This window comes from Hippopotamus amphibius, chromosome 3, assembly GCF_030028045.1.
Source record: "Hippopotamus amphibius kiboko isolate mHipAmp2 chromosome 3, mHipAmp2.hap2, whole genome shotgun sequence".
NCBI lineage: Eukaryota > Metazoa > Chordata > Mammalia > Artiodactyla > Hippopotamidae > Hippopotamus > Hippopotamus amphibius.
Window position 1 is genome coordinate 94,383,517 of NC_080188.1, and position 25,435 is coordinate 94,408,951.

Consider the following 25,435-nt stretch of genomic DNA (forward strand, 5'->3'; position numbering starts at 1 on the left):
ATCCTCCTCCTCCTCATCTTTAGATGGGGTATGATTTGTACAGAAAAGCCTCAAATGCTGTGATGACAGCAGAGAGTAATAGAAAAATCCTGGGTCTACAAAATGGAAATGCAGGGCAAAAGTGCTACCACTTGAAGAATGAACACATTCATGGTAGAAGCTGGCTAAATGTTCTCAATCTCCCTATTCTGGTCATACAGGAAGACTTCCTTTCCCATCACTCTGACAGATACACTGGGATATGTCTTTGGTTCCAGCCAAGGCATCAGGGCAGAGTGATGCATATCATTTCCAAACCTGACCACTTATTTCCATGGTCCCCACTCATACTCTGCCCCTTATCTGATAAACTTACTGGGAAGCCTGTGTTAAGACCGCAGCCCCGTGAGATGGGAGGAGCAGAGATCTCTGCATTCATTGACTGAGGATCTAATGTCCTGTATCAGACTGAGCCATGAGGGAAAGCAAACCCTTATTATGTTCAGACTTTGAAATGTCTGAGTTCCTTAAAGCTTCTACCCTAAATTTTCCATGCTGATTACTAAGCTCATGTCACTCAGCCCTAAATCCATTCTTCTCTATTCTACTCTGAGATGCTGGAGTGGGAAGCCTTCAAACCAGATGTCTCCTTTGACATTTACTTCTTTGTCAGGTTCTGCCAATGCTAGTGCTAAAAGAAACCAGAAGGCAGGAGGAGAGAGAGGGGACTCTTTCTGTTAGTGTTATCCCTCAAGACTTAGGACAGCAGTGGAAGGTGGGTTCAGTTTCTAAGGTTTTTTTCACACTCCCTGAACTACCTTTATTGCACCAACCCCTTCCTCCTACTTGAATATATAAAGATCGAGAAGTACATTCCCTTCAGGGGTCTGGGTCCTAGCTCCTCAGGGTCCTTCCTCTGAGCTCCGAGTTTCCCGCATCTGCTGAGAATCATCCCTCCTCTGAATTGGGGTGCAATTCTGAGGGGTCTCTCCATCAACTCCTCCAGTAACTTTAGTCTCCTCCCTGTATTATTCCCATATTACACCTCTGTATGGGTGGTTGCTACTTCTTGTAGTTACTAAACTTGTGTATCTAACATTTTCAATCTTCCAATAGCAGATTAAATAATTTTTCATATTATATTTTCTGTTAAGATTACCGGTTTCTGTTTTCCTGGTTGTACCCCAACTTTTACAACTACCCAAATACAGGAATCAGTAGCCAAAGTCTGTGTTACCATAAATAAGGTCTAAAATATGTGGTGTTTATTTAATGTTTAAGCAACAAGGAGGGAGGAAACTGATGACAAAGATAGAAAGCTACGTATCTGCATGATATTTGGGCAAAAGTCTTGGCAAAATCTCTGTTTGACCCTGGGCCTGCTGGGCTGGCAACACTCAAAACAGATTGAAAACACAACTTAATAATGTATCAACTACTATCAGCTACATTCAGCAAGGTATTACAGGCGAAACTCGAGCTCAGGAACTAAGTGGTTTGTGTGAAAGCAGATCTGACCAGGAATAGAAAGAATCCAGAAGTCTCATGGTTTGTTGGACCCAATGTCTGGCTTCTTCTAAACCTCAGCTGGTGGACCTGACATTGAGGTGAGTGGTGAGTGACAGCGGTCCAGTGAGTAAAGTGACTCAAGGCTAATATGATTTTTAGAGCTGACACTGAGTGGACCTCTCAGTTCAACAAAGTATCTCCGGACAAAGAGGTTAATGATGTGATCCTCCTGCCTGTTTTTCATGATAAGATCATCTTGAGAGAGAAACATGGAGAATTGGAAATCAAGGGCAACCAAAAAAGAACTTTCCTAGCCACATGGACTATCAGGAAGCAAAGAGATTAGAACCCTAGAGGAATCAGAATGAGAGGATTGTGGTACTGAAATGTCTTGCTTGATTTCAGAAGTATGAGCTTTGAAATACTTTAGACGTAAAACAACTCTTGGTCCCATAATTTTCCCCAAGCAGGAAAAAATAGGTTAAGGCTATCCAAGTCTCAGTAGGCACTTCAAATGTGGACAAGGAGAATAATAGAAAAGGAGGAACTCGGAGGGCACATCCAGAGGCTGGAGAGAAGCATGGACAAGAGAGATCTCCCAGGGAGCAGGGTCAAAGCCAATTCATGGGTACCCCCTCACTTCTAGGTCAGGGAGACTTGATAATGTCTATCCAGCCCGAATTCACCACTGATTTCCATGTGCATTTAATTCTCTCTCTTTCCAAAGGTGAGTGTTTATTGTGGTTTGCCTCTTCCTACTCCTCCCCTGCATACTGGGTATATATGTATGTTAGGAGCTGGTTGCAAAATACAGATCATTTATTTACAGGTGATTCACCATCATCATCATTAGATGAGGACAATGAATAACCAGAAACCATGGACTTGAGCTGAATCCACTGACTGGAAGAATGTTGAGTTATCTCTCTTGCACAGTTGGGACCAGATGGGTGGGCTATGGCAGAGATGTCCTACAGGCTGACTGATTCCATCTGCTTTTCCTGCCCACGTGGCCTCTGGACATTCACCAGCCTCCCGTGCAGTTCAGATGGGACAATGAGACTAGGTTTTTACCAGTGGAAGGATGTCTACACATGCCAGCTTGCTCCGCAATAGCTCATGCACAACGGACCACATAGCCTCTTCCTTTCCTCAGTGACCTAAGAGGCCATATGATTAAGAAGGCTGCATAAAAAGAAGGATGGAGTCTTCGAATAATCATTTGACAGTAAATCTCCGAGGAAAGCTGACCTGGACACATGGACTATGACATAAGAAATATTTTATTTTTCTGTTAAGAAACTGAGATTTGGGGGCTATGTTACAGTGACTGAAGGTTATCACCCTAATACAGCATTAGATTTTAAAAGATTAATTACTGGAGTTAATTAAATTGGTAACCCATCTCTTTTTCTTTCTACTAAGAGTATTTGAATAGAAAGAAAGGTTATTAAGAAAGTGAGACACTGTGGTATAGTAGAAAAACCCTTGCCTTGAGAAGCCAGGCTTCTAGTAATCCTAGAAGTGACATTTACTAGCTAAGTAACACTGGGAAAGTCACTTCATTTCTCTAGGCCACAGTACACGTTTGTAAAATGAAGCTAATATTAGGTTACCCAAACTTATAAGAGGAAGCGAGGCCAAATGTTTGCTCAAGATTTTTTTATGGTTTTGATCTATGGTTCTATGAAATAGGAATTAAGCACTAAAGCCACTCTAATGAGATCACAGAAGTAATATTTTTATTTAAAAATTTTAGTTATTGCATGATACCTACAAAATCCAGATTTATGTATATTGTGCAATTCATGCATTTAAATGGTGTTAACTCATGCCAAGCAGTTTTATTGAAAACAGTAATTTACAAAAGAGCGTATTAGAGTTAGATGAAACATTGAAGATAATTTCAGAGAATCTATTCCTTAGAACTTTGACTGTCCAATCATACTGCACAGTTTCTTCATACCCTCAGCCCTCTCCCTACAATCTAAGATGATGGAATTAAACAAAATTCCCTCTTCTATGTTTTATCATTTGAAAGCCTATTCCTTTTGATGGTTTCTCTTGAAATTCACTCAATAATGTTTGTTCAGGATGATTGTTTTTTATGTAAAATAATAGAAATTATCAAATACCTCAAAAGTGAAAAAATAAACCTAAAACCTTTGCTTATGTTTAACTACATGTTCATCAACTAATAAATCAGGCTGATGAAAACACTTGTGTTCTTATAAAATGGTAAAACAGTAATTAAAATATAACTAACATGTAATTTAAAACTTAGAGATTGAATGAAATTTTCCTCCTTTATTTCAAAAACTATGTTGCAGCCAAAATCTAAACAAAGAACTTATAAAACTCCTTTTGCTATTGAGTTCTCTTTTCCTAACCACTGGGAAATAATGCCTAGCTAAAGCCAAACGTGTAAACTTATAGCAGAAAACAAAACAAGAAAGAGTAAATTATTGATTTGGTCTTCAAATCATTTTTGCAATAACTTAATTCACAATTTTATATCAAAATTATAATTTTTGAACCCTTTCTAAAGACATTCTTAGAATATAGGAAAATACAGAAGGTATGATTCTGATTTTTCATTATTTTTGGATATCCCTACTTGTTTTCCTCCATTGATTGTAGAAGTGTAGAATGCAAGGTATAAACTTCAAATATTTCTTTAACCTCACTGACATAATGGATGGGGGATGTCCAAAGAAACTGAATGAAAAAGAAATTTTTAATTAATCTGAGTTGAACTCTAGGTTCTATGAAATTAAGATATTTTTATTACTACCCATTAATTAAATGATGTCTACTTTAACAATATACTGCAGAGAACTGTTTACTTAGAAAGCCCTCCCCGCCCCATTCCCTTCGCATCCATTCCCACAAGCCATTCGAGGTAGCACCGCTGCACTCACCAGTGTGGAGGCTTGCGAGGTGTCAGCCCACTCCTCTGAGCCCTCGGGGGTCCGCGTGTGGTTAGGGATCCTGCGAGGGTTGCGGGCTATCGCTTCACACCAGCCCAGCATTTTCTCCTTCCTCTTATCCCTTTTCAATTTCTGAAATACTGAAAATAATTTACATTCCCTGAAACAGGTCATTTGTTTTGGTTGACTGTTTTTGGAAAATGTACATCATTGAAATTAAATCAGCAATTTTTAAAAATTTATAGTTATTTTATTAAATGTATATATATTTTGAAAAATTTTTTTTCTTGTTATTTTCCTTCAGTTTTGATATCTTTATAATATTTTTAATTATAAATGCTAATTGTTCAAAATACAAAGATAGGAAATTGTAATGAAATACCAGTGGAGACATTTTATTTTAGCCAGGGGTTATGGGGAGGAAAAGAAGAATATACTGATAATTAATAACCTCAGAGCCACAAGATAATGAAAACAGTATACGTCTACTCAAAGAGACTAATATTTTACACCCTGATTTGTGACTCTTCTAGATGGTGGAAAGTCCTTGCATCAGGTTCTATGTTATTTTCAAGGATCAGTTTCTAACAAGAAGTTTTTCTTGGGAAGATAAGAGCAGACCCAGTTCCTGATGTATCTCCATATTTCAATGACATCTAAAATTTGGCACAGCTTTTCAGCTAAATGTCCTACAGATGCAGAATGAATTGAACACAGGCCAGCAAAAAAGATTACTCATTCTGTCAGTGTCATGATTATCTGTCTCATAAAGTTCTGCCAACTACAGAAGGAGAAATTTTAGCGCAATCATGGTAAAATTAGCATATGACACCCACCACCAGTGCAATCTATTAAACTAATAATTTAAAACATCTCCTTACTATATCATGAATAAAAATATTCCACAACTCTTTCTAGTTTTCCAGAACTTCCCATTTAAGATATTTTTTTTTTCTCTGAAAAAATATCAGCAGTAACTTTTAATGTAATGAAGAAAACATTGTTTCCTTGTAAAGTTTTACAGCCTAGTTTTCCACTCCACCACCCTCAGTAATTAGAAATAGTTTATTGCAGGTCTTTAGTTAAATGCATTACACTGTCAATTAAATATCAAAAATAATGTGGAGTAATTATTTTTCACAGCATCCAAAGCAATTAGCAATCTGGTGGTTTATAACATTTGAGAGATTCAAAATAGCACATTTCATAGGACTAAGAAAAGTAACATTAAGAAAGGTTGCACTAACGGATTGATGAGTTATTACTCTAAATGACAAAATATTCAAGTGAAATGAATCTGAACAATGTAAATAGGAAATTAATAAAAAAAAAACTTTAATAAAACTTAAGCCTAAGATAATCAGTGGAATGGCTTTTTTAATAAGACTGGCAATCTTGCATGAGTGAATCATTCATCTCAGGTGCAGGAAAATGGTGAGGGGAACTTCAAAACAATTGCTTCAATAAGCAACAAATTAATAATGCTTGCCCTTTCAAACACATTGCTTGAGATTTTATTGAAAACTTTTATCTATGTTATACAAAATCTGCATATCCAACTAATTTGCATTCCGCAGAAAGTAAATATTTCCACATTCCTGGTACACAGTATCTTGGTTAGTCATCAGTTTTTAATTACATTTCTTGAAGTGTACTAAGAGTAAATGAAAATGAGTATCTTTATTCAAAAGCAGGGAGTGAAATGATACATAATGACCAAAACAGTTTAATCAAGTACAAACAAATGTTCTACTTGTAAGTCATTTGGCAATTTAAAAAAAATTTAACTCTATAATTAAATATCACTTTAGTGCTTATAATAAAATGTTTAAGGCATGCATGAATAAAAAGCATAATAAAGTGGCCCACAAAATTATATCATCAGTACCCATTCTGAGATATGTTTTTAAAGGCAGCTGACTTCCTATTTCCTATTCAGTTTTTGGATTAAATAAGACAGTTTAATTTCATTTTCAGCTTCTCTTGTGGTGGTAGTGGTCGTAGCTATAGTCCTCCTTATTCAGTCAACATTAATCCTTAAGTATTTCTTGAGTCCCTACTATACTGTAGGTACTGAAGTAGGCATGGAAAAGCCATAAAGGGAGGACTACTTTCATTTTTAATTTGAGTCAGATTCAATGCAATATTCTCGAGAATTTTAAAATCCAAGCATAAATAGGATCTTCCTGATTCCCTAATTTTTGAATTTGTAAGTTAATTTGCTCAACTCCAAGGTGACTGCCTGCCCATTTTGATATTAGATGTCCTCCCTGAAGTTGGCTTATGCAAATCATCTTTCCAGACTGTTTTGCTGAAAAAGTCATCACGACAGGGCTATTAAACTTTGGACTACACCTGCTGATGTAGTATAAGAAAACGTCAGCTGCGTTTTAGTTTTTTTTTTTTTTCATGTAACACATATTATCTTAATTCTAGGATTATTAAGTAGGTTAAATAATTCAACAAGTTAAAATATGAGTACATGCTCTTTTTATGTAAATAATGTGTTTGTTACATGATCACATATTTATCATGGACACTGTCGTATCTGTTGTGGGAAAACAGAAAAGAAATATGATCCATGGCTATGGCCTGGAAGACTGGAAAGCTTCTCACTGGACTTGGACATATTCATAGGAATATTCACAAAGGAAGTTAAGTGTGTAAAATGACCAGAGCAATCTAACTAGACAGCATCAGTGCAGCTTTTTATTATGTGAATGAAGAATGTGTGAGATTATAAGAAAGGCCTCTGATGGTTACATTACTACATCTGGACATTCACATCATCTTATAAGAGAAAAGCTTTGTCTAATGACGTGCTCAGTATAATATGCATCCACCCACTTTACCAGCTACTTCTGAGTCAAAGAATCATATCTGAAAGAAACCAATGTTGCAGTGGCCTCAAAGGAAGCAGCATGGGTGTAGATGAGTTGAAAGAGTGGGAGACAGGGAAGACAGGAGAGCGCCACTGCTTCTTCCCATCATTGCCTGTGGCTAAGGGGCTGTGTGTGATAGTCGCTAAAGACAGTATCTTCCTTTCCATTATCACAAAACACTCCCACTTTAGGTCACAAGGATCTTTTTGGCAACACTGATGATAAAGTAGAAATTCCAGAAATAGTTTTGCTTATAGATTTGAGATAACTAATGGTTTAATAATGTTGATTGCTGAGCCTCTGAAGACTAGTATTCTTCCTCCACAGGTCTGGAGGGCTCATCATATCCTTAGGTGTGAGAATATACTGTCAGCCAGAAGGGTAGGCAGATTATGAGCATTTATAATCAACCTTAAAGCACTTTAAACTGTGAGTATCATTAGTAATATAACAGAATGGAAAAGTGGTCATTAAGTATTCATGTTAATTACCATCTAACCATTGATCCAAGCTAATATGAGATGCAGCAATGAGCCGCTTATATAATGATCACAGGAAATTGAGATTTAACTAAGCTTAATTTTTAATATGCTACACCTAGGAGATATTTAATTTAATAAATAGAAGCACAGTGCATTCTCTGTGAACTAAATTGACAACAAATTAAAATTAGGAATTAAAATGCAGGGCAATTGGGTATATATCATAGAGAATAATTTACTTTTAATTCAGAAACATTTATTAAACTCTTCCTTTGTGCCAGACACTGTGCTTAGAACTATTGGTAAAAGGATTAAAGAGATCTGGAGCTTCCAGATAGAGGGGACACTTACAAATAAATCAACTTCTGATAGCAGTGCAATGAGTACTATGAAAACTTTGAGAAAAGATGTTTGACTTAGTATCAGCTGAAGGAGACTGAACAACTCTCCAAAGAAAACACAATTACAAATAATTTACATGAAAATTAAACTTCTTGTTACTCCAAAGGCTTCTGCCACCACCAGCTGTGCTCCAGGACTCCAGGAGGGCACATTCCATTGTAATCCTTGTAAATGACACTGGCTCCTAGGGGCACTCCCCACACAGAGGCCCTGTGAGCGGTGCTCCTGCAGCTGTGCGGTCTGGCGGAAGGAAAGCCTAGCCAATTTCTCCAGGTGAAACTTATTACAATTACCTTACTGTACCCCAGGTCTAGCGTAATTCAGTCTTAAAATAAGGACATTTGTCTCTCATAGAAAAAAAATGCAGTTGCCTGCCTCTACCTTGCCTGTCTACCTGCTCAACTCTTTCCTTCCTATAACGTTGCCCACTCCACCTCAAATCCAGTAAAGTATAGTCAAGGGCCTAGCCAAGCCCTTCCCTCTTCACCACGTACACGCAACTGAAAAAGTTTCCCCTACCTCCTCCCATAGAAAACCATTCACAAACCTGAGACTTGAGAATAGTCCTTGTCTAAGAGTTTGAAGGATTTTTCAAACAAAAATTTTAGAGAGTTGGCCGTGTGTTTCTTTAGCTATGTGTCCTTAAGAAACATGTCTCAACTCTTGAACACATCCCCCCCTACCTTGCAATTCCTTTTAGAAGCAGCAATTCTTCTGGGAAGTCTTACAAGTTGCTTTAGCCTTGTGAGGGAGCCTCAGGGTGAATAAAGAAATGGCACAGAAAAGGTAGGGGTCTCCTATTGCCCCTCAGTTGGGGCAGTGCAGAGAGACGGGTTTTGAAGAGACAGTTTGGGTAGCAGTATGACCAACAACACCACAGTCACTAGAAAAGGAGGAAAGGAGAGCATCTTCTCAGCTGGCAACTTTGGGAAAACTGTAACAGCAGTGACTCCTCCAGTCTTCATACAGATGCAGATGAAGGGAAGGTCACATACAAGTACTCACACAGGAGATGAGGGAGCTGTTCTGTAGTTATGGCTCACAGGCTTCTTCATGACAGTGTGGTGCTCGCTCAACACTTAGCACACAGCTTGGGCCAATCTTGGAGACATCACAAGTGAACTGTGAGGGACTTCCCTCCAGTTTAAATTCTGACATGCAAAGAGTGCAGAAATCATCACCCCATCCTTACAAAAAGATAAAGCTGAACAAACTGAAAATTGATGATTTTTCTTGGAACCATCAGAGAATGAAGTTGTAATAAAAAACTACTACCTCCAAATATGGAGAGAGAGATGCCTGCAGAGACACATGGCCAGTTTCAGAAAACATGCAGAGAAGCTGCTAAAACCATACTGGTGGTGGCACACAGTGATCTTGATGTATTATTGGAGGCACAATATAGTCTAGCTTGAGAAGGAGAGGCTGCATTCTCAGTGGAGGCCCCACACTTTCCTGGGTTTTACCACGAGGAAACGTACCTAGTTCTCATAATAAACAGCTGAGAAAGATAACCATTGTAGTGCCCTAGAGCACTCCTATGCAAAGAACTATTCTCCAGGGAAAATATCTTAGCAAGTCATATTAACCTACCTAAGTGGAGAGCATGGTTCCCACTCCAGGTCTTCTAGGTTTCCTGCCTCACCTAAGGTGGGGTGGGAAGCTGAGAAACACTTGTGAAGGCCACAGCCTGGGAAAACAGGCCCACTAAAAGACTTGGAGATTTAAGCCTACTATTGTAGAATACTTCTGCTCTGCTATACCTTCCCACCATATCAATAGGGCTTCAGGATAATGATAGAAGATTAAAGCTGAAAGCACTGCAGGATACAAACTCTCTTGGAGGGGGAGCACTTAGGGATCAAACTCAACAGAACAGACAAACACAGGGATGCCAGAAGGATCTGAAGTATCTGGTAGCGATAACAAACATTAAATACAGCCCAGTTTCTAACCAGAATAATAGAAACTCATTTAATGTGCATTTACTTCGGTTTCTATTACCTAATACAACATATGTAACTTTCAACAAAAAAAATTAGAAAGCATACAAAAAAGCAAGAAAAAAGTCTAAAAAGACATAAAAAATCTTGAGAACCAGATTCAGATATGAAAGATTTTGAAATTATCAGATATGGAATTTTAAGTTATCCATAATTAATATATTAAGGGTTGTAGTGGGAAAAGTAGACACCATATGGAACAGATGGGTGGGGTAAGCAGAAAGATGGAAACTCCAAGAAAGAAAAAGAAGAGAAATGATAGAAATCAAAACACTATAACAAATAAAGAATGTGTTTGACAGGCTCATCAATAGACTAAAAATGGCCAAGAGAAATATCAATGAGCTTGACGATAGAACAGTAGAAACTTCCTAAGAGAAATGCAAAGAGCATGAAGAACAGGAAAAAAGAGAAAGACCAGAACATCCAAGATTATTTGGATGTAATTATTTGGATGGGATTATTTCAAAAGATGTAACATATGCATAATTGGAATACCAGAAGAAGAAATAAAGATAACAAAAAAGCAGAAGAAATATTTGCCAGACACAAGGTTGATATACAAAAGTTAACTGCTTTCCTATATACCTGAATGCCTATATACCATCAGAGGAAATTAGAATTTGAAAATCAATACCATTTTCAGTTGCATCCAAAAATATTTAGGCATAAATCTAACATGATAGTTAAAGAATCTTTGTAGAAAACTACAATATTTTGATTGTAAAAATCAGAGAAAACCTAAATAAATGCTGACAAATTCTGTGTTCATGGATGGGAAGACTCAATATAGTTAAGATGTCAAATTTTCCTGACTTGCACTATAAATTCAGCACAATCCCAATCAAAATTCCAATAAGCTGTTTTGTAGATATTGGCAAACTTATTCTGAAGCTTGTATGGAGAGGCAAAAATACCTAAAATAGCCAACACAATAGCGAAGAAGAGAAAAGCTGAAGGAATCACACTACCCAGCTTCAAAACTTGCCATAAAGTTACAGTAACCAAGTCAGTGTGGTATTAGCAAAAGAATGAACATATTAAACAATGAAACAGAATAGAAAGTCCAAAAACAAATTCAAACTCATAATTATTATCAACTCATCTTTCCAAAAGAGCAAAGGCAATTCAATGGAGAAAAGATAGTTTTTTCAGTGAATGGTTCTGGAAGAATTGGACATCCCATGTGAAAAGTCAAATCTAGACACAGAACCTTACACGTTTCACAAAAACAAACAAACAAAAAAACCCCAAAACTCAAAATGGATCACAGACCTAATTGACACGAAAACTATAAAAACTCTAGAAGAAAACAAAGGTAAAAATGTGAGTGACTTTGGCTTCAGCAATGAAGTGTTAGATAAAACATTAAAATCATGATCCATGAAAGAAAAACATGTTAGAATTTATTAAAATTATAAACTTCTATTCTCTGAAAGACTTAAGAGAATGAAATCTCAAGTCATAGACTGGGAGAAAATATTTGAAAACTGCATATCAGATAAAGGACTTATATCCAAAATATACAAAGAGCTCTAAAAAATCAATAAGAAGAAAACAAACAATCCAGTTAAAAATGGTCAAATTATCTGAATAGACACCTCACTAAGAGGATACACAGATGGCAAATAAGCATGTGAAAGATGCTTACCATCATTAGGGAACTGCAAATGAAAACAATGAGTTACCACTATGCATCTGTTAGAACGGCTTGAACCCAAATAATAACACCAAATGCTGGCCAAGGATGCACAGCAACAGGAACTCTCATTCGTTGTTGGTGGGAGTGCAAAATGGTGCAGTCAGTTTGGTATTTTCTTACAAAACTAAATACTACCACATAATCAAATAATTGCACTTGTAGCTATTCACCCAACTGATTTGAGAATTTATGTTTCCACAAAAAGCTGTACACAAGTGTTTCTAGTAGCTTTATTCATAATTGCTAAAAGCTGGAAACAACCAATATATCTTCAATAGGTGAATAGATAAACAAATTGTGGTACATGCATATAATGGTACATTATTCAGAAATAAAAAGAAATGAGCTATTAAGCCATAAAAAGGTATAAATGAATCTTAAAAGCATATCGCCATGTTAAAAAAGCCAGTCTGAAGAGGGCTACTTTATGTACCACTCCAATTATATGACATTCTGGAAAAGACAAAACTATAGGAACAGTAAAACAATCAGTGATAGACCAGTGAAACTACTCTGTATAACACTATAAAGGATTGTGACAATCTACAGAACTTTACAGCACAAAGTGTAAACCTGAAAATGGATGCAAATGAAATATCATTTAAAAGGCTGGGAGATCCCAAGATGGAATGTGAAAAATACAATGTAAATATGTTTGACAAATGTATGAAATGACCTCACCAAAAAGCATGAGGGAAAATGTGCTGACCTAAGAACTTTGGAAGTAGTGGAGTCTGTTAGATTAACGCATAAAATCCTGTATATCAGCACTGTGCCCTAGTTCCTATAATAGTTCCCCATGGAAGCACGAGGTGACAATTCTGATACAGCTAGACAAGTGAGCTGGAATTGAACAGCTAAGTGGCTGGCAGATAACGAGGGCCAGGTTTCTCAGTGTTGGAGTAGGGAGGTTACAGACAAGCAGGGGGAGAAGGCACGTGCTTGGTGGTAGCAGAGATGCAAACACCAGTATGAGCTCGTTTTCCTTAATTACACATAGAAATATTTACAAACGTGTGTATATACACAGATTAGTACATATACATGTATCTCTTTGTTCAGTCAGTTAAGACGGCCTAGAAGCAATGACAGCCCAGTAGCAATGAATATCCCTAGTGCCCAGATTTTGGTTTCTAATACTATTCTCCAATAAAAGGGACGAGATGGCTGATTCCAGGATGGAGATAGGAAATATAAAAGATGAGCCTGGAGCAACTTGCACTGCCATAAACTAAGGAAGTGCTGAGAAACAAAACAAAGCCAACCAATCAACCAAACAAACAAACACACACAATTATGTGTTTATGCCAAAGAGACACAGGAGCAAAATGAAATGATTCCCAATGGCCAAAGCTGGTGTCAGGTTATAACTCAAAGCATAAGTGAAATATCTGTGAGTTTATACTGATATAAATAAATGATTGAATAAGGAAATAAACGGAGACTAGACAAAGCTCTCATGTGGAATTCCAAAAATGTATGCAGCCAGCTCCACCTAGCCTCAAAGGCTGCGGAGGAGCATAATTCCCCACTTCATTGCAGACTGTATACAGTAACTTCCTTCCAAAGACAACAACATGGAAAGATGGAAACGGTGAGTAACTTCACAGGGAAGAAACCTGACAGACCCCACCTTACCCAGGTTATTAAGGACAACATCAACAGTGATGTCATGTCTATAGTTTGTACCCTTTTAAGATGTAATGAAAATGGTACTTTACCTCTGGCATCTTCCTCTCCAAAACCCAGAACCCCAGGCTAACAATCAGAAAAATTATCAGAAAAAAATCTCAATTGAGGAACATTCTACATAATACCTGACCAAAAATCCTCCAGACAGTCAAGGTCCTCAAACTAGGCAAGTCTGGGAAACTCACAGCCAAGAGGAGCCTAAGGAGGCATGAGGCGTAAATGTAAGGTGTCTTGAATGGGATGCTTGAAAAATGACACTTGGTAGAAATGAAGGGAATCCTTATAAAGTGCAGACTTTAGTGAATTTTAATGTATTAGCATTAGTTCACTAATTGTAACAAATGTGTTACACTAATGTAAGATGTTGACGGGAAACTGTAATACAGAATATATGGGAACTCTTTGTATTGTGTCACAGTTTTTCTGTAAATCTAATACTAATATAAAATTTTAAAGTTTATTTTAAAAAATAAAATGTGGATTCTATTTTTCAGGAGTGTGAAAACTGCACTTTATTTCACCACACAGTTCTAATCAATAACCAGTAGAAAAGTGCACATTTCCAAAGACTAATGATTTAATTACTCCAACAAATTGTTCTAAATTACATGGTTCAGACGTTTATTACAGAGAAAGGTTGTAGATTAAGTCAGAAATTTTGGTGGGAGTTATTTTTACCTTCTTAGGAGAAATAAATAAATAACTACAAGAGACTAGCAGAAGAGTTCATAGATATTACTTGTTTGGGATTCAAAAGTGACCAAATCGATTTTACTCAAAGTTCCAAACAAAATAATCTCCACTGGGTTGAAAATAGACTAACTTCCAGCCTCACCTCTCTAGAAATGAGGAAATTTAGTGAAGGAGTGAAATTAATAAAATTTAGTGCAATGCCTTTGAGGAATACGTTGTGCTATGTGCACCAGACATGTCCACTTCCTCAAGAATGCTGTTTACCAAGGGCAAGAAAATGTGACGGTGTAAGAAGGAAAAACAAAAAGCAAAAAAGGAACACTGAGTTTCTTGAGTAGCTTTGTGAAGACATTTAAAAGTGTTTGAATAAAATATGGGTTTCCAACTTTTTCCAGAGTGAAAACATCCTTTTATCTATCTTTTTATCATAAAAAATTTAGCAAACCATTGACATTACTAAGTATATGTTAAGCATAAATTTATTGAGAAAAAACATTGCCATGTGAGGTTTCTGATGGTAATAACTTTATAATCCATCTCAGAGATTTATACTTCACATCTTGAAAGTCACTAAAGTGTCTAGATGTTTTGCTTAAAATTTTCAAATATATAGATTTACCATCCACATTGGGCCTGAAAATATGGCTTCCAGAAATATGTGTTTCTTTTCTAATTCTCTTGATCTTTGAGCTGATTTCAAGAGGATTGTGTCACTCATTACTCAAGGGAAGTTTCTGAAAAGTATATGCTTTTGTAACAAGTAGATTGTACTGAATGTTTCATATCAAATAATTTAAACATCTTTCATTGTCTCCCTTAAAACCAATATACATCATTTAATGTAAATGAAATTCTGCATGGCTAACATATAAAAATATATGAGAATATAAATACAGACATGCCCAGATTTCTAGGTTTATTTGTAGGATTTTTATCATTTATGTAAATGTAGTTTTTTCCCTAAGTTTTGCAAAACCCTTAAGATTAAAAAATTTCATAAACAACTTTTCTTGTTTTGTCCATGCTATGGGACTGTGGACCTCTATTCCTTCCCTTTCCTATATTACCAGCTGAAACTTCTACTCAATTTTTTATGATCAAAGAGAGAGTTTATCTTTTTGACACTGTAACTCTTCTAAAAGAGCTTCTTGTTTTCCTTTTTACACTGGCTTTTGGGAACTAGAAGACAGCTAACAATAGAATTTAGTATTTCCCAATGTTCCTAGTATATGTTTTACATACTTAGTGTAACCCTGAGCATTTGTCAATGCTTGAACAACATCAAGGCTCAGGGTTACACTAAGCATGTAAAATATATACTAGAAATATCAGAAAATATTAAATTCTATTGTTAGCTGTCTACTAGTTCTCTAAATGCCTACATTTTAACTTGATGTTCCAAATATATCTTTGTAGCTCACTCAAACTTCTTTTGCAAGTTATAAAGGTACACTCATAAAAATAGATTTTTAGTTGCAAGTATATGCCAAGAATCAGTAAACTTAGTGCTCAGTCATAGTGAACCTCCTACTTCCCTTTCTATCTAGTCTTCAATCATGATACTTATATAAAATGAAGGGAAAAAAGGCCATACAGTTCTAACACTTTATTGTTTAAACATACCATCTTCATTTCTCTAAGTTTTTAAATAACCAATAACAACTATGGTAAGTATAAGATTTTTAAGTAAAAATTTTTAATATTAAAAGTATGGAAGCCTCTTTATGGATTTCCTTTTTTCGTATATGAGGTTAATTCAACATACAAACAATATTCATAATACAATAGAATTTACCTATTTTCAGCATTAAAATTATTGCATACAACCTAATCAGAATTACATTTCAATGTCAAAAATACGATGGGTTTGCTACTGTATATTCAGTCTTAATTTTATCTTGGACACTTGACCTGACTAATAATTCAGATATTGACTGCCAAGATTTTTCTTTTTTTATAGTACACTTATTTGCCACAGACTACTCTTTGCCATTCCTAGAAATTACTTGTCCTTAAATATTCAGTAATATCTGGATTTTAAGTATCACAGTTTAATTGATTACAAACCAATTATCCAAAATTCAAAGTGTTAAAAGTTATATTAACTTTTAATAAATTACTTTTGAATATTTTTCCTGAGAAGCTGATCCTTGTAAATCTCACTGTAGCCTTCTTTTCTGTATTCACCTCTCTGTGATGGCTCTCCTCAGCTTTCATAATTTTGTCACCAATCTATACTAGACTATTTCAGCAGTAACCCTGAGATGTCTTACCTGGTTCCTACCTGCTTCCCTGTCTATGACAACTTGGTGGCTTATTTATTCCATCATCAGAAAGCCTTTTGTATTTCATTATTATTTACTCATTGTCTGCCTCCCTACCTATGTTGAGGATAGTCTGAGAAAGGGGTGAGGGTGTCTTCAAGTGAGTCTCTTATATCTTCAGGACCAAAACCAGATCATAGTACAAAGCAGATACTCAGTAATGTTAGATGAATAATAAAATACGAAGAAGAAATGCAGGTTGTTAAAATAAAGAAAATATTTTCCATATGTTAATGAAAAGCAAAAACATTATTCAATGCTGAACCCTCTCTTCATACTGTCCACATACATTATGTATAAGGATGCCATAAAAATGTAAGTTAGAATTAAAGTCATAAAGAGAGGTCATTCTGTGAGGAGATGACAAAAACTGTGAACTACTTTAATGACAAATAGGACTTTGGCACCAAACCAGAGAATATAAGATAGAGAAAACTATTCAACACTTGATGCTCAAAGGGAAAAATTAAAACTTAATTTGAATGCATCAAAAAATTATGACTATGATGTATAGAGTGGATAGCACAATAGTTCCTGTACAGCACAAGGAACTATATTTAATATCCAGTGATAAACCATAATGGAAATGAATATGAAGAAAAATTTGTATATATGTATATCTGAATCACTTTGCTGTATGGAAGAAATTAACACAACATTGTAAATAAACTATACTTGAATCAAATATGTTTTTTTAAAATATAAGCTTTCACCGAGTTCTCATATCACTAATTTTACCACAAAAGAGAAATGAACATGCATGTATATACATAAACAAATGGGTAATTTGGAGCTGATTCCATGAGACCTAAATCTGGATGTGTGAATAGTAATTTTTAAAACAGCGTCTGTGAAAATCCATCTGAAGATAAATTTGACATTTAAAATGCATCCTGTTCCACTGTGGAAAAAAGAGTTGAACTGCTGATAAAAGAAGAAGGAAACTTTGGTTTTTGATACAATAAAATACAAAGGGACTTTGGTGGATTTTATATCCCTCCATAGAGGGCCTGTATGAGGACAAGCAAGGGGTGTGCATCCTAAGAGCACTTTATTTTTCCCAGAATAGGAAATAGAAAGTTTTAATATGGCACTTTGTCCTGCTGCCAGATTCCTGACCACACACTTCTCAGGAACATTTAATAGGTCCCCTACAATGTGCTAAATAGTTTTTAAAATTTAATTCACAACGTGCAAGAAATGTCTGAAGCTTTAAACAATAGCTTAAAAGGAAAAAGGTCACTGTAGCCGAAGAAAAAAGACATCTAGAGAAGCAGAAAACCCAGGAAGGAATTACATGAGTGAGTTGAGGTATCATGCCTTTTTTCCCAACCATAATCTAGATCCATGATAGCTTGATTTATGCAAGCTTAACTAGGGCTTCTGAGCAGCCAAGTGTAAATAGCAGGTATTTTTTAGGGAATTTGCTATAAAGACGTGTCATGTCCTTTGTTGATGGTAAATCCCAATCACAAGAACCACGCAATGGATTTGCTCGGACAAGTTGCAGGGAGACTCAATGTGCTCATTTACAGATTGAGAAATGAAACCCTGACCAGAGAAACTGTAGTTTCAGAACAGGTAGGTGTAAGATCTGCCTCAGGGTCATTCGTCTCTTGCTTTCTTTGATCTCAGAAATCAGCATCAAATAAAAACCCAAGTTACACATTATATGTTGCTACTATTCAAAACTCTCCCCATATAGTTTCTGTCTGATAACCCAAGTGGATTAGAATAATCCTGAAATAAAAGAGCATTTTCCAGCATTTTATCTATTAAAGAACATTATAAAAGTCTATTTTGTTAAGATAAGAAAACACTAAGGCCATTAAATAACATGAAACCAACCATTACTCTATATTACACAACATTATATTTATTAATCACCTCATGATTTCAGTGAGTTAATATAATATCTTGTCCAGATTTTATACGTTAAAGTCAAGACCCTCTTGTCATTACTATATATTGTCCATGAACCAAAATTTCAAGCCGGATTTTAGTTATCATGTAAGAAGATTGATGCAAATAATATTTTAAATAGGTGTCTTGCAAAATAGTGAACTCTCCGTAGAATGTTTTTGAATATTAGAGAAATCTTAAACTTAAAATTTACATACTCAAATATCAGTCTTGTTCTAGGAACTTGGAATTCAATTTAGTTACTGAGTCAAAGGTCCAATATATAACACTTCAGAGTGTTTAACAGTCAATTTTCTGGCTAAACAGAATTTCTGTGTGGTTCAAGTACAATAATATAGAGAAGAAAATGACTCAATAGAAAGAATTATTTTTCAATTATGTGTATAGAGTTTCTCAAAGTTTCTGTATTATTCTCAAAGTGTCTTGTGGTTCCAAACGACATTTTTCATTTGAAAAGCTTTATCATTCAAAACAATCCTATTTTATATTACTCTTGTCATTGTCCAAATATTTTTATGATATGGACAAAATAGAGCAGAGAAGTTGCATTTCTGCCTAGTACCTGCGTTTTTTGTTTGGCTGGATTTTGTTTGTCAGCATATTATGAATAGCGTTTTACACACTGCAGAAGGGAAATATTTTTTCAATTAACTTTATGAATCTGATTGCTGTCACATTTACCCAGCACTATAGTGAAGCAAAATGGGATGAATTAAAAGAAACTGACAGTCTAGAGATGTTGTCTTTCTCATCATAGCTCAGAGGAAGATTAAGATGGCTTGAAATTTTTTAAAAAGTGAATGAAATATAAATCATGGGTCTTCATATGTGAGAAACAAAGTACCTTTTCCCCCTTCATGTATTATGGTAAGATTCTTGTTCCCAACCATATTTGAAGAGTCTGTACAAAACAGCATTATATTTTACATGGTATAGCACAGTTAGAGGTGTTTTGGGGGAAACCTTGCTTGAGTAGAGGATAATAACGGGATAAGTATTTGACTGGTGTTATGCCAAATAATCTATCTCAACACCAATACAGGGCTCCTTAAGTCCCTTCTTGCCCATGGTGCTGTGTGGGGCTCATTCAGAGAACTCGAACAGAGTCTTTGCTCTAGAGAGGACTTCACAGTAAAAGGCATAGAAAAGTGAAAGGCAGAATAGGAGAGGGAATTGACATGAAACACACACACATTTTTAATTTGGTTAATTACATTAAAGTATATGTATGTGACTCTACAAAACCAGACATAGAAGGTAATGGTCATAGGATGTGCATTTGATATCTTCATTTGCATTATTTGAAAACTCTATGTTTATTCTTTTATTATGTAGTTCTATACAATACATCTTCATTTGTCAATATTTGAGACCAGGAATTCCCAGTTAATGAGTAATTCAAAATCGAATGTAGGAAAAGTTTATTTAGGATAGCTTATTAAAATAACTAACTTCATGATCTATAATGTCCAAAACAATTGAGTTTTATTAGCCAAGGAGGATGTTTAATACTGGAGTTTGTTATTAATTAATTTAGTCAAGAAGCAGCTTAAAGTATTCGAAATGAAGATGCTTAAGAGAAAAAATTTAAGAGAGGTAATTCAATAAAACCATTACATGGAGTTAGATGTTTTATTAGACACAGTGGAACTAAATTCTAAATATGTCAGTACAGTGATATTTAATTCTAATTCAAAATAACCTTAGGTATCCTGCATTCATTGTCATATGTAAAGTGGATAAAAACAACATTCAGTGGAGCTGTCTGAGCAAGTCTATCACCTTGAACTGAAACTAAGCTAATTGCCTTCCCATAGGGAAGACCAGACAACACTTGATAAGAGTGAAATGCCAAAGACTATTTAATTTTTCATTTAAATCTACATAAGTAGACCCTTGAAGAATGGTAACTCTGTATCCACAAGAGAAGATGAAAGCACACTCTTTGGAGAGTTGATTGGAAGCTAAAAGCTCTTAGCAAAGAAGTATCTGATGTAAGAAATGTTTGAAAATCATGCTTTCCTTTTCTACAATAAGAAAGGCAACTTCCTTCCTTATACATCAGAAGAGATATCACAAAAATGCTATATCTTTAAGTAAAAAATAAATATGGTCAACTGCAAGTTACCTGCATTCAAAAAGTATTTTTGTTGAGGCAAATAATTCATATTTTACTTTCAGAATACTTTCAAGAAAAAAAATGTGGAACTCATAGAAACAGAGTAGAATGGTGTTGCCAGAAGCAGGGGTGGGGGAAAGGTGGAAATGCTGCTCAAAGGGTACACATTTTCAGTTATAAGATGAGTTAGTTATGAGGATCTAATGTACAGCATGGTGGCTACAATTAATAATACTGTATCATACACTTGACATTCGCTGAGAGACTAAATCTTTAATTTTACTCCCCCACTCACAATCATTTGAAGTAATGAATTGTGGTAATTATTTTACAATGCATACATATATCAAATCATCACCTCATAGGCTTTAAATGTATACAATTTTATTTGTCTATTATATAATCAATAAGGCTGGAAATAAATAAAACTTGTTTTAAAAAAGATACGCTCAAGATATTCTGTATCAGAATTCCAGAAATATGTATATATATATCGTCATATGTTGTGATATTTCTCAACATTTTATTTAAAAATAATAAAGTGGTACTGGGAAGACCCAATTCACTTGAAACAAAAAAAAATCAACTTCTTAAGGTTCTTTCCCAACTAATGGACAGTCCCCCGCCTTCTATCAGGCTGAGAAAAATTGAAGCCTAACACAAGTTTCCCTTTAAGCTTTCTGTCTACCAAGTCAACAACTTACACAGCGGTTGTGGGGGTCAGGGTGGGGTAGAGGTGACCGAGTTTAAGTGTTCAAATGGAAAGCCTCTTAGAAATTGCTCTGGTCCTTATTTATGTGTCAGTCCAGACTCCTTTGGCCCCTTGGACTGGGGGCCACATCAGAGCCCCCCAGCTTCTGCTGCTATTGCCTCGTTCCCTGACACCTCTGGTTAATCTCAGCTCCTTTCAAGCGTGAGGCTGTGGTCAGGGTTAGGCTTGCGCTTCGCATTTACCAGGCTCCCTGTGATGGGAGCTGCAGCTACTCTGACAGCCCCAGCCCCTGGAGCTCTGGCCCCTCAGCATCTGCCTTTACTGGCCTGGTGACACCATCCAAAAGTGTGTGGGAACTAATGCCAGGGGGGAAGCTAAGCTCAGTGAGAGACAAAGTGACATGAATTCCTTGCCCTTCCTTCCTGCTCAGGGACTGTTCTAAGACATAGTGGTTCTACATGTTCTCCCTGGACACCTCCTCTGTGCAAGCCGACTGGTCATGTTTTCTCGTGAAGCTATGGGAAGAAAGATAACACAGAATCTTTATGTGTTTTCCCTCCCCTGTGCTGCTCTGCAGTTACTCCCCTACCAGAGTATTAATGTGTAAGCCTTGCTTCACCCTTTTTTTTCTAGACCACCTGAGCTAAGACAGGAATTGCAACCTGAATTTTGATTTCAACTCTTATTATTAAAGAAGATAAAAGAATTAAATTCAACTTAACAAGCATTCCCTTCTATATCCCAGGCACTGGAAGGCTATACACATGACTATAATCTAGGCTGAGTTGTTATGGAGATCTTAGTCTAGTAAAGGAGAGGGATTAGAGCAAGAGTCACCAATGGAGTCACATTCAAAATATTTAACAACCAGTATGGCACTACCAATTACAGCCAATATTACCCTTTGGTTGTTGGATTACCAGAGATGCTAGGGCATCCAGGTGGCAAGAGTTCATTCAGAAGGCTGAGGTCTGCATTATCTATCACATGGAGCAGAGGTATTGTACTCTTTTTATAGCTGATCTGGTAGTCCTGGTGTTTAGCCTCAGCTCTGCACACCAAATACTGTAAGTCCCAAAGATGCATAAACGAAGGGACATCCAAGTGACAGAGATTTGATTGTGTAGAAGCATTGGATTACTTAAATTATCAGAAAACTTCTGCTCTTTTATTTACTAGTCTTTTTATTGTCCTCCTTTAAGGGAAGTTTTCTACCCAGCCTTCCTGAAATGGATCCAAATGTATAGAAGAAAAGAAAAAAAAAAAAAAAAAACACATTTCGCACACATCTTGAGGTGTATACTTCAACCACAGAGAGATGAAGTACCTTTATACACATAAGAAAGATTTATGAATCTCTTTGGAAGTTTTGACTTTGTGTCTCCATGATACCTCAATAACCTTCCTCTTTCTGTGATTTTTGTCAGTCCAGGATAATTCATAATGGTGCATTGAGCTCTATTTTATCTGTCTTACCTGAATACACGTGCTGGATTTGATTTTGAATGCCTGTACTTCTTTTTAACACATAAGAGATACTCGTTTTGAAAATTTTTCTGCAGTTAGTCTTCAGTTAAATGTATTCATACAAATGTTGTGACAAACACAAGTGATTCCCTGGGAGGTCCCCAATTGTGAGTTTTTTGGAACTCTTTAACTCCAAAGTCATTCATGTGAAAAAGCAACTCAGCAAGACTTAGCAATGAAATATGCTAAATTTCAATAATCTGTCACAATTTCTTGCAAAATTACCTTAAATTGGTTATGATTTAAATCACAATATGAAAGAAAATTTACTCCCTTAATTACATTCCCCAAGACAACAAGCAATGAGAACTGCTCACAAATTCCACAGCATGATCTGTCCCGCTCAATGACAGCATGGAAATTGGGCTCATGAAACTTGCAACTTCTCTTTTGATTTGAATAAAAAGTCAAAATCTTTTATTTGTTCCCTTGTATTGCAGGTATGAATGTGTGAAAATTGCACTCAGTTTTTCCATGTTTAAACCAAACTACAAAATCTCTACTGATCTGCTTAATTAGGATTTTGTAAATGGTTAAGACTCATGCAAACGATACTCCAGAGTTAGGCTGATTCCTCTTGTTCTGTAGGCTGCATGGGGGGTGCTGCTTGGGATCCAGAAGAAGGAGCACCTGATTCAGATGATGAGTGCTAGGAGAGGCAATTCAACACCCTTTGAAGACTGCCATCAACTGGTGCTTGGAAGGAGGAAGAAAGTAGACTAGGCAGAGATAATGGTGGAGAACTGGAGAACACAAAACCAGAAAGACGTGTATAGATAAAGGAATCAAACTCTCAGCACTGGAATTTTAAAAAGCCCTTACTAGATATGTCACTGATTAGATATTATTGCTGCTTATTAGCCCTTATTAGACATAGTCTTCTCCTTCTAAAGATGAAGAAATCCCCAAAGAAACTGTCTTGACTGTCTCTAGACAGCAAACATTGACACTTGAATACCAGATTTTACAATGTAGCCCTAACCTGTTCCCCAAATGCAGACTCAACAGCCAACTGCAGATGTATCCACCTCAGTGTCCTATGTGGTGTGTACACACACACACACACACACAATGGAATACTACTCAGCCATAAAAAGAAATGAAATAATGCCATTTGCAGCAACATGGATGGACCTGGAGATTATTATACTAAGTGAAGTAAGTCAGACAGATATTGCTTATATGCAGAATCTAAAAAAGATACAAAGAACTTATTTACAAAACAGAAACAAACTCACAGACTTAGAGAAAAATCTTATGGTTACCAAAAGGGAAAGGTGGAGTGGGGGAAGCGATAGATTGGGAGTTTGGGACTGACATGTACACACTGCTATATTTAAAATAGATAACCAACAAAGACCTACTGTAGAGCACAAGGAACTCTGCTCAATATTCTGTAATAACCTAAATGGGAAAAGAACTTGAAAAAGAATAGATACATGTATATGTGTAACTGAATCACTGCTATACATGCAAACCTAACACAACATCATAAATCAACTATAGTCCAATATAATATAAAAATTTTAAAAAAGATTAAATATAATATGTAAAATTACCTGACATTAAAAAAAGAAGAATTGCAGGATTACCACGTCTAAAATGGACTTACCATGTCCTTAAAAGCGTTGTCATCTAAAACTTCCATTTTTGTTACGACAACCCATCCCCTTAGGTTCCTAACTAGAAATGTGGATGCCGTCCATGGTTTCTATCCTCCCTATAAGTCTAGTCGGCCCCCAGATTATAAAGACTGACTTCAGAATGCATCGCAAGTCCAGTTTCTTCTCTCCATCTCCTGCTACCACTGGCTTGAATCCAGTTCCTCAGCTCTCCTTTGGCCTCTTAAACAGCTTCCTCACTGGTCCGCCTTTTCCGCACTTGCAGTGTGAGATGCCAGAAGAGCCTCCAGTTCAGCGGCAGTTTGAAGGACTTGAAATATTCTTGTGAAACAGGATGGGGATCAGAGCTAAGATTGTACTTATTGGTATGGAAGTAATGGTAGTTATTGGTATAGAAGTAATATTAGAAACCATAGAAATGTATGATATTGCCCAAAAAAAGGATGGTGAAAAAAGAGAAGAGGTGAGGATAGATAGAAATACAAAGTTATATCTTTTGCTTTTTCATAATCTACTGCTGAGTTTTTTCTCCCATCTTCCATGTGGATGTGGAATATTCTTTCATCAGTTCACTACTTAAATCAGATAATTAACCAGCCAGACTTTCCAAATAATTACAAGAAGAAATATTGATAGTTGAAAAGACTGAATAGAGCAAAACGCTAAGCTAATGGTGTCTGATGATTAATTAATCAGATACTTTAAAATAACTTTATGGATTCAATCATAAATTTAATTGTGTCAAATCATTCTTTAATTAGCACAAATTCTTTGAAGTTTTAGGGAGCAGAAAATAGCCCCAAATTATATTTAAAAACTCCACAGGTTTCGGAACAATAGCTATTATCCATGCTTAACTCTATGGAGACTGTATTAAGAACTGTACTGTATAAATGATAATGACAGCCTTATATTATAAGCCCCTTTCATCTGT

The 25,435-nt window shown here is 36.0% G+C and overlaps 1 protein-coding gene across 2 annotated transcripts in view; it reads right to left on the reverse strand.

The window, feature by feature from the left end:
* The window catches only part of MARCHF1 (membrane associated ring-CH-type finger 1), a 336,705-nt gene extending 332,185 nt beyond the window's left edge, over positions 1 to 4,520 (reverse strand). For both annotated transcript variants that reach the window (XM_057727283.1, XM_057727282.1), the window contains exon 1: positions 4,410 to 4,520. In XM_057727283.1, the coding sequence (XP_057583266.1) occupies positions 4,410 to 4,520 (111 nt within the window). The remainder of the gene's footprint in view (positions 1 to 4,409) is intronic.
* Between the last annotated feature and the right edge of the window lie 20,915 nt (positions 4,521 to 25,435).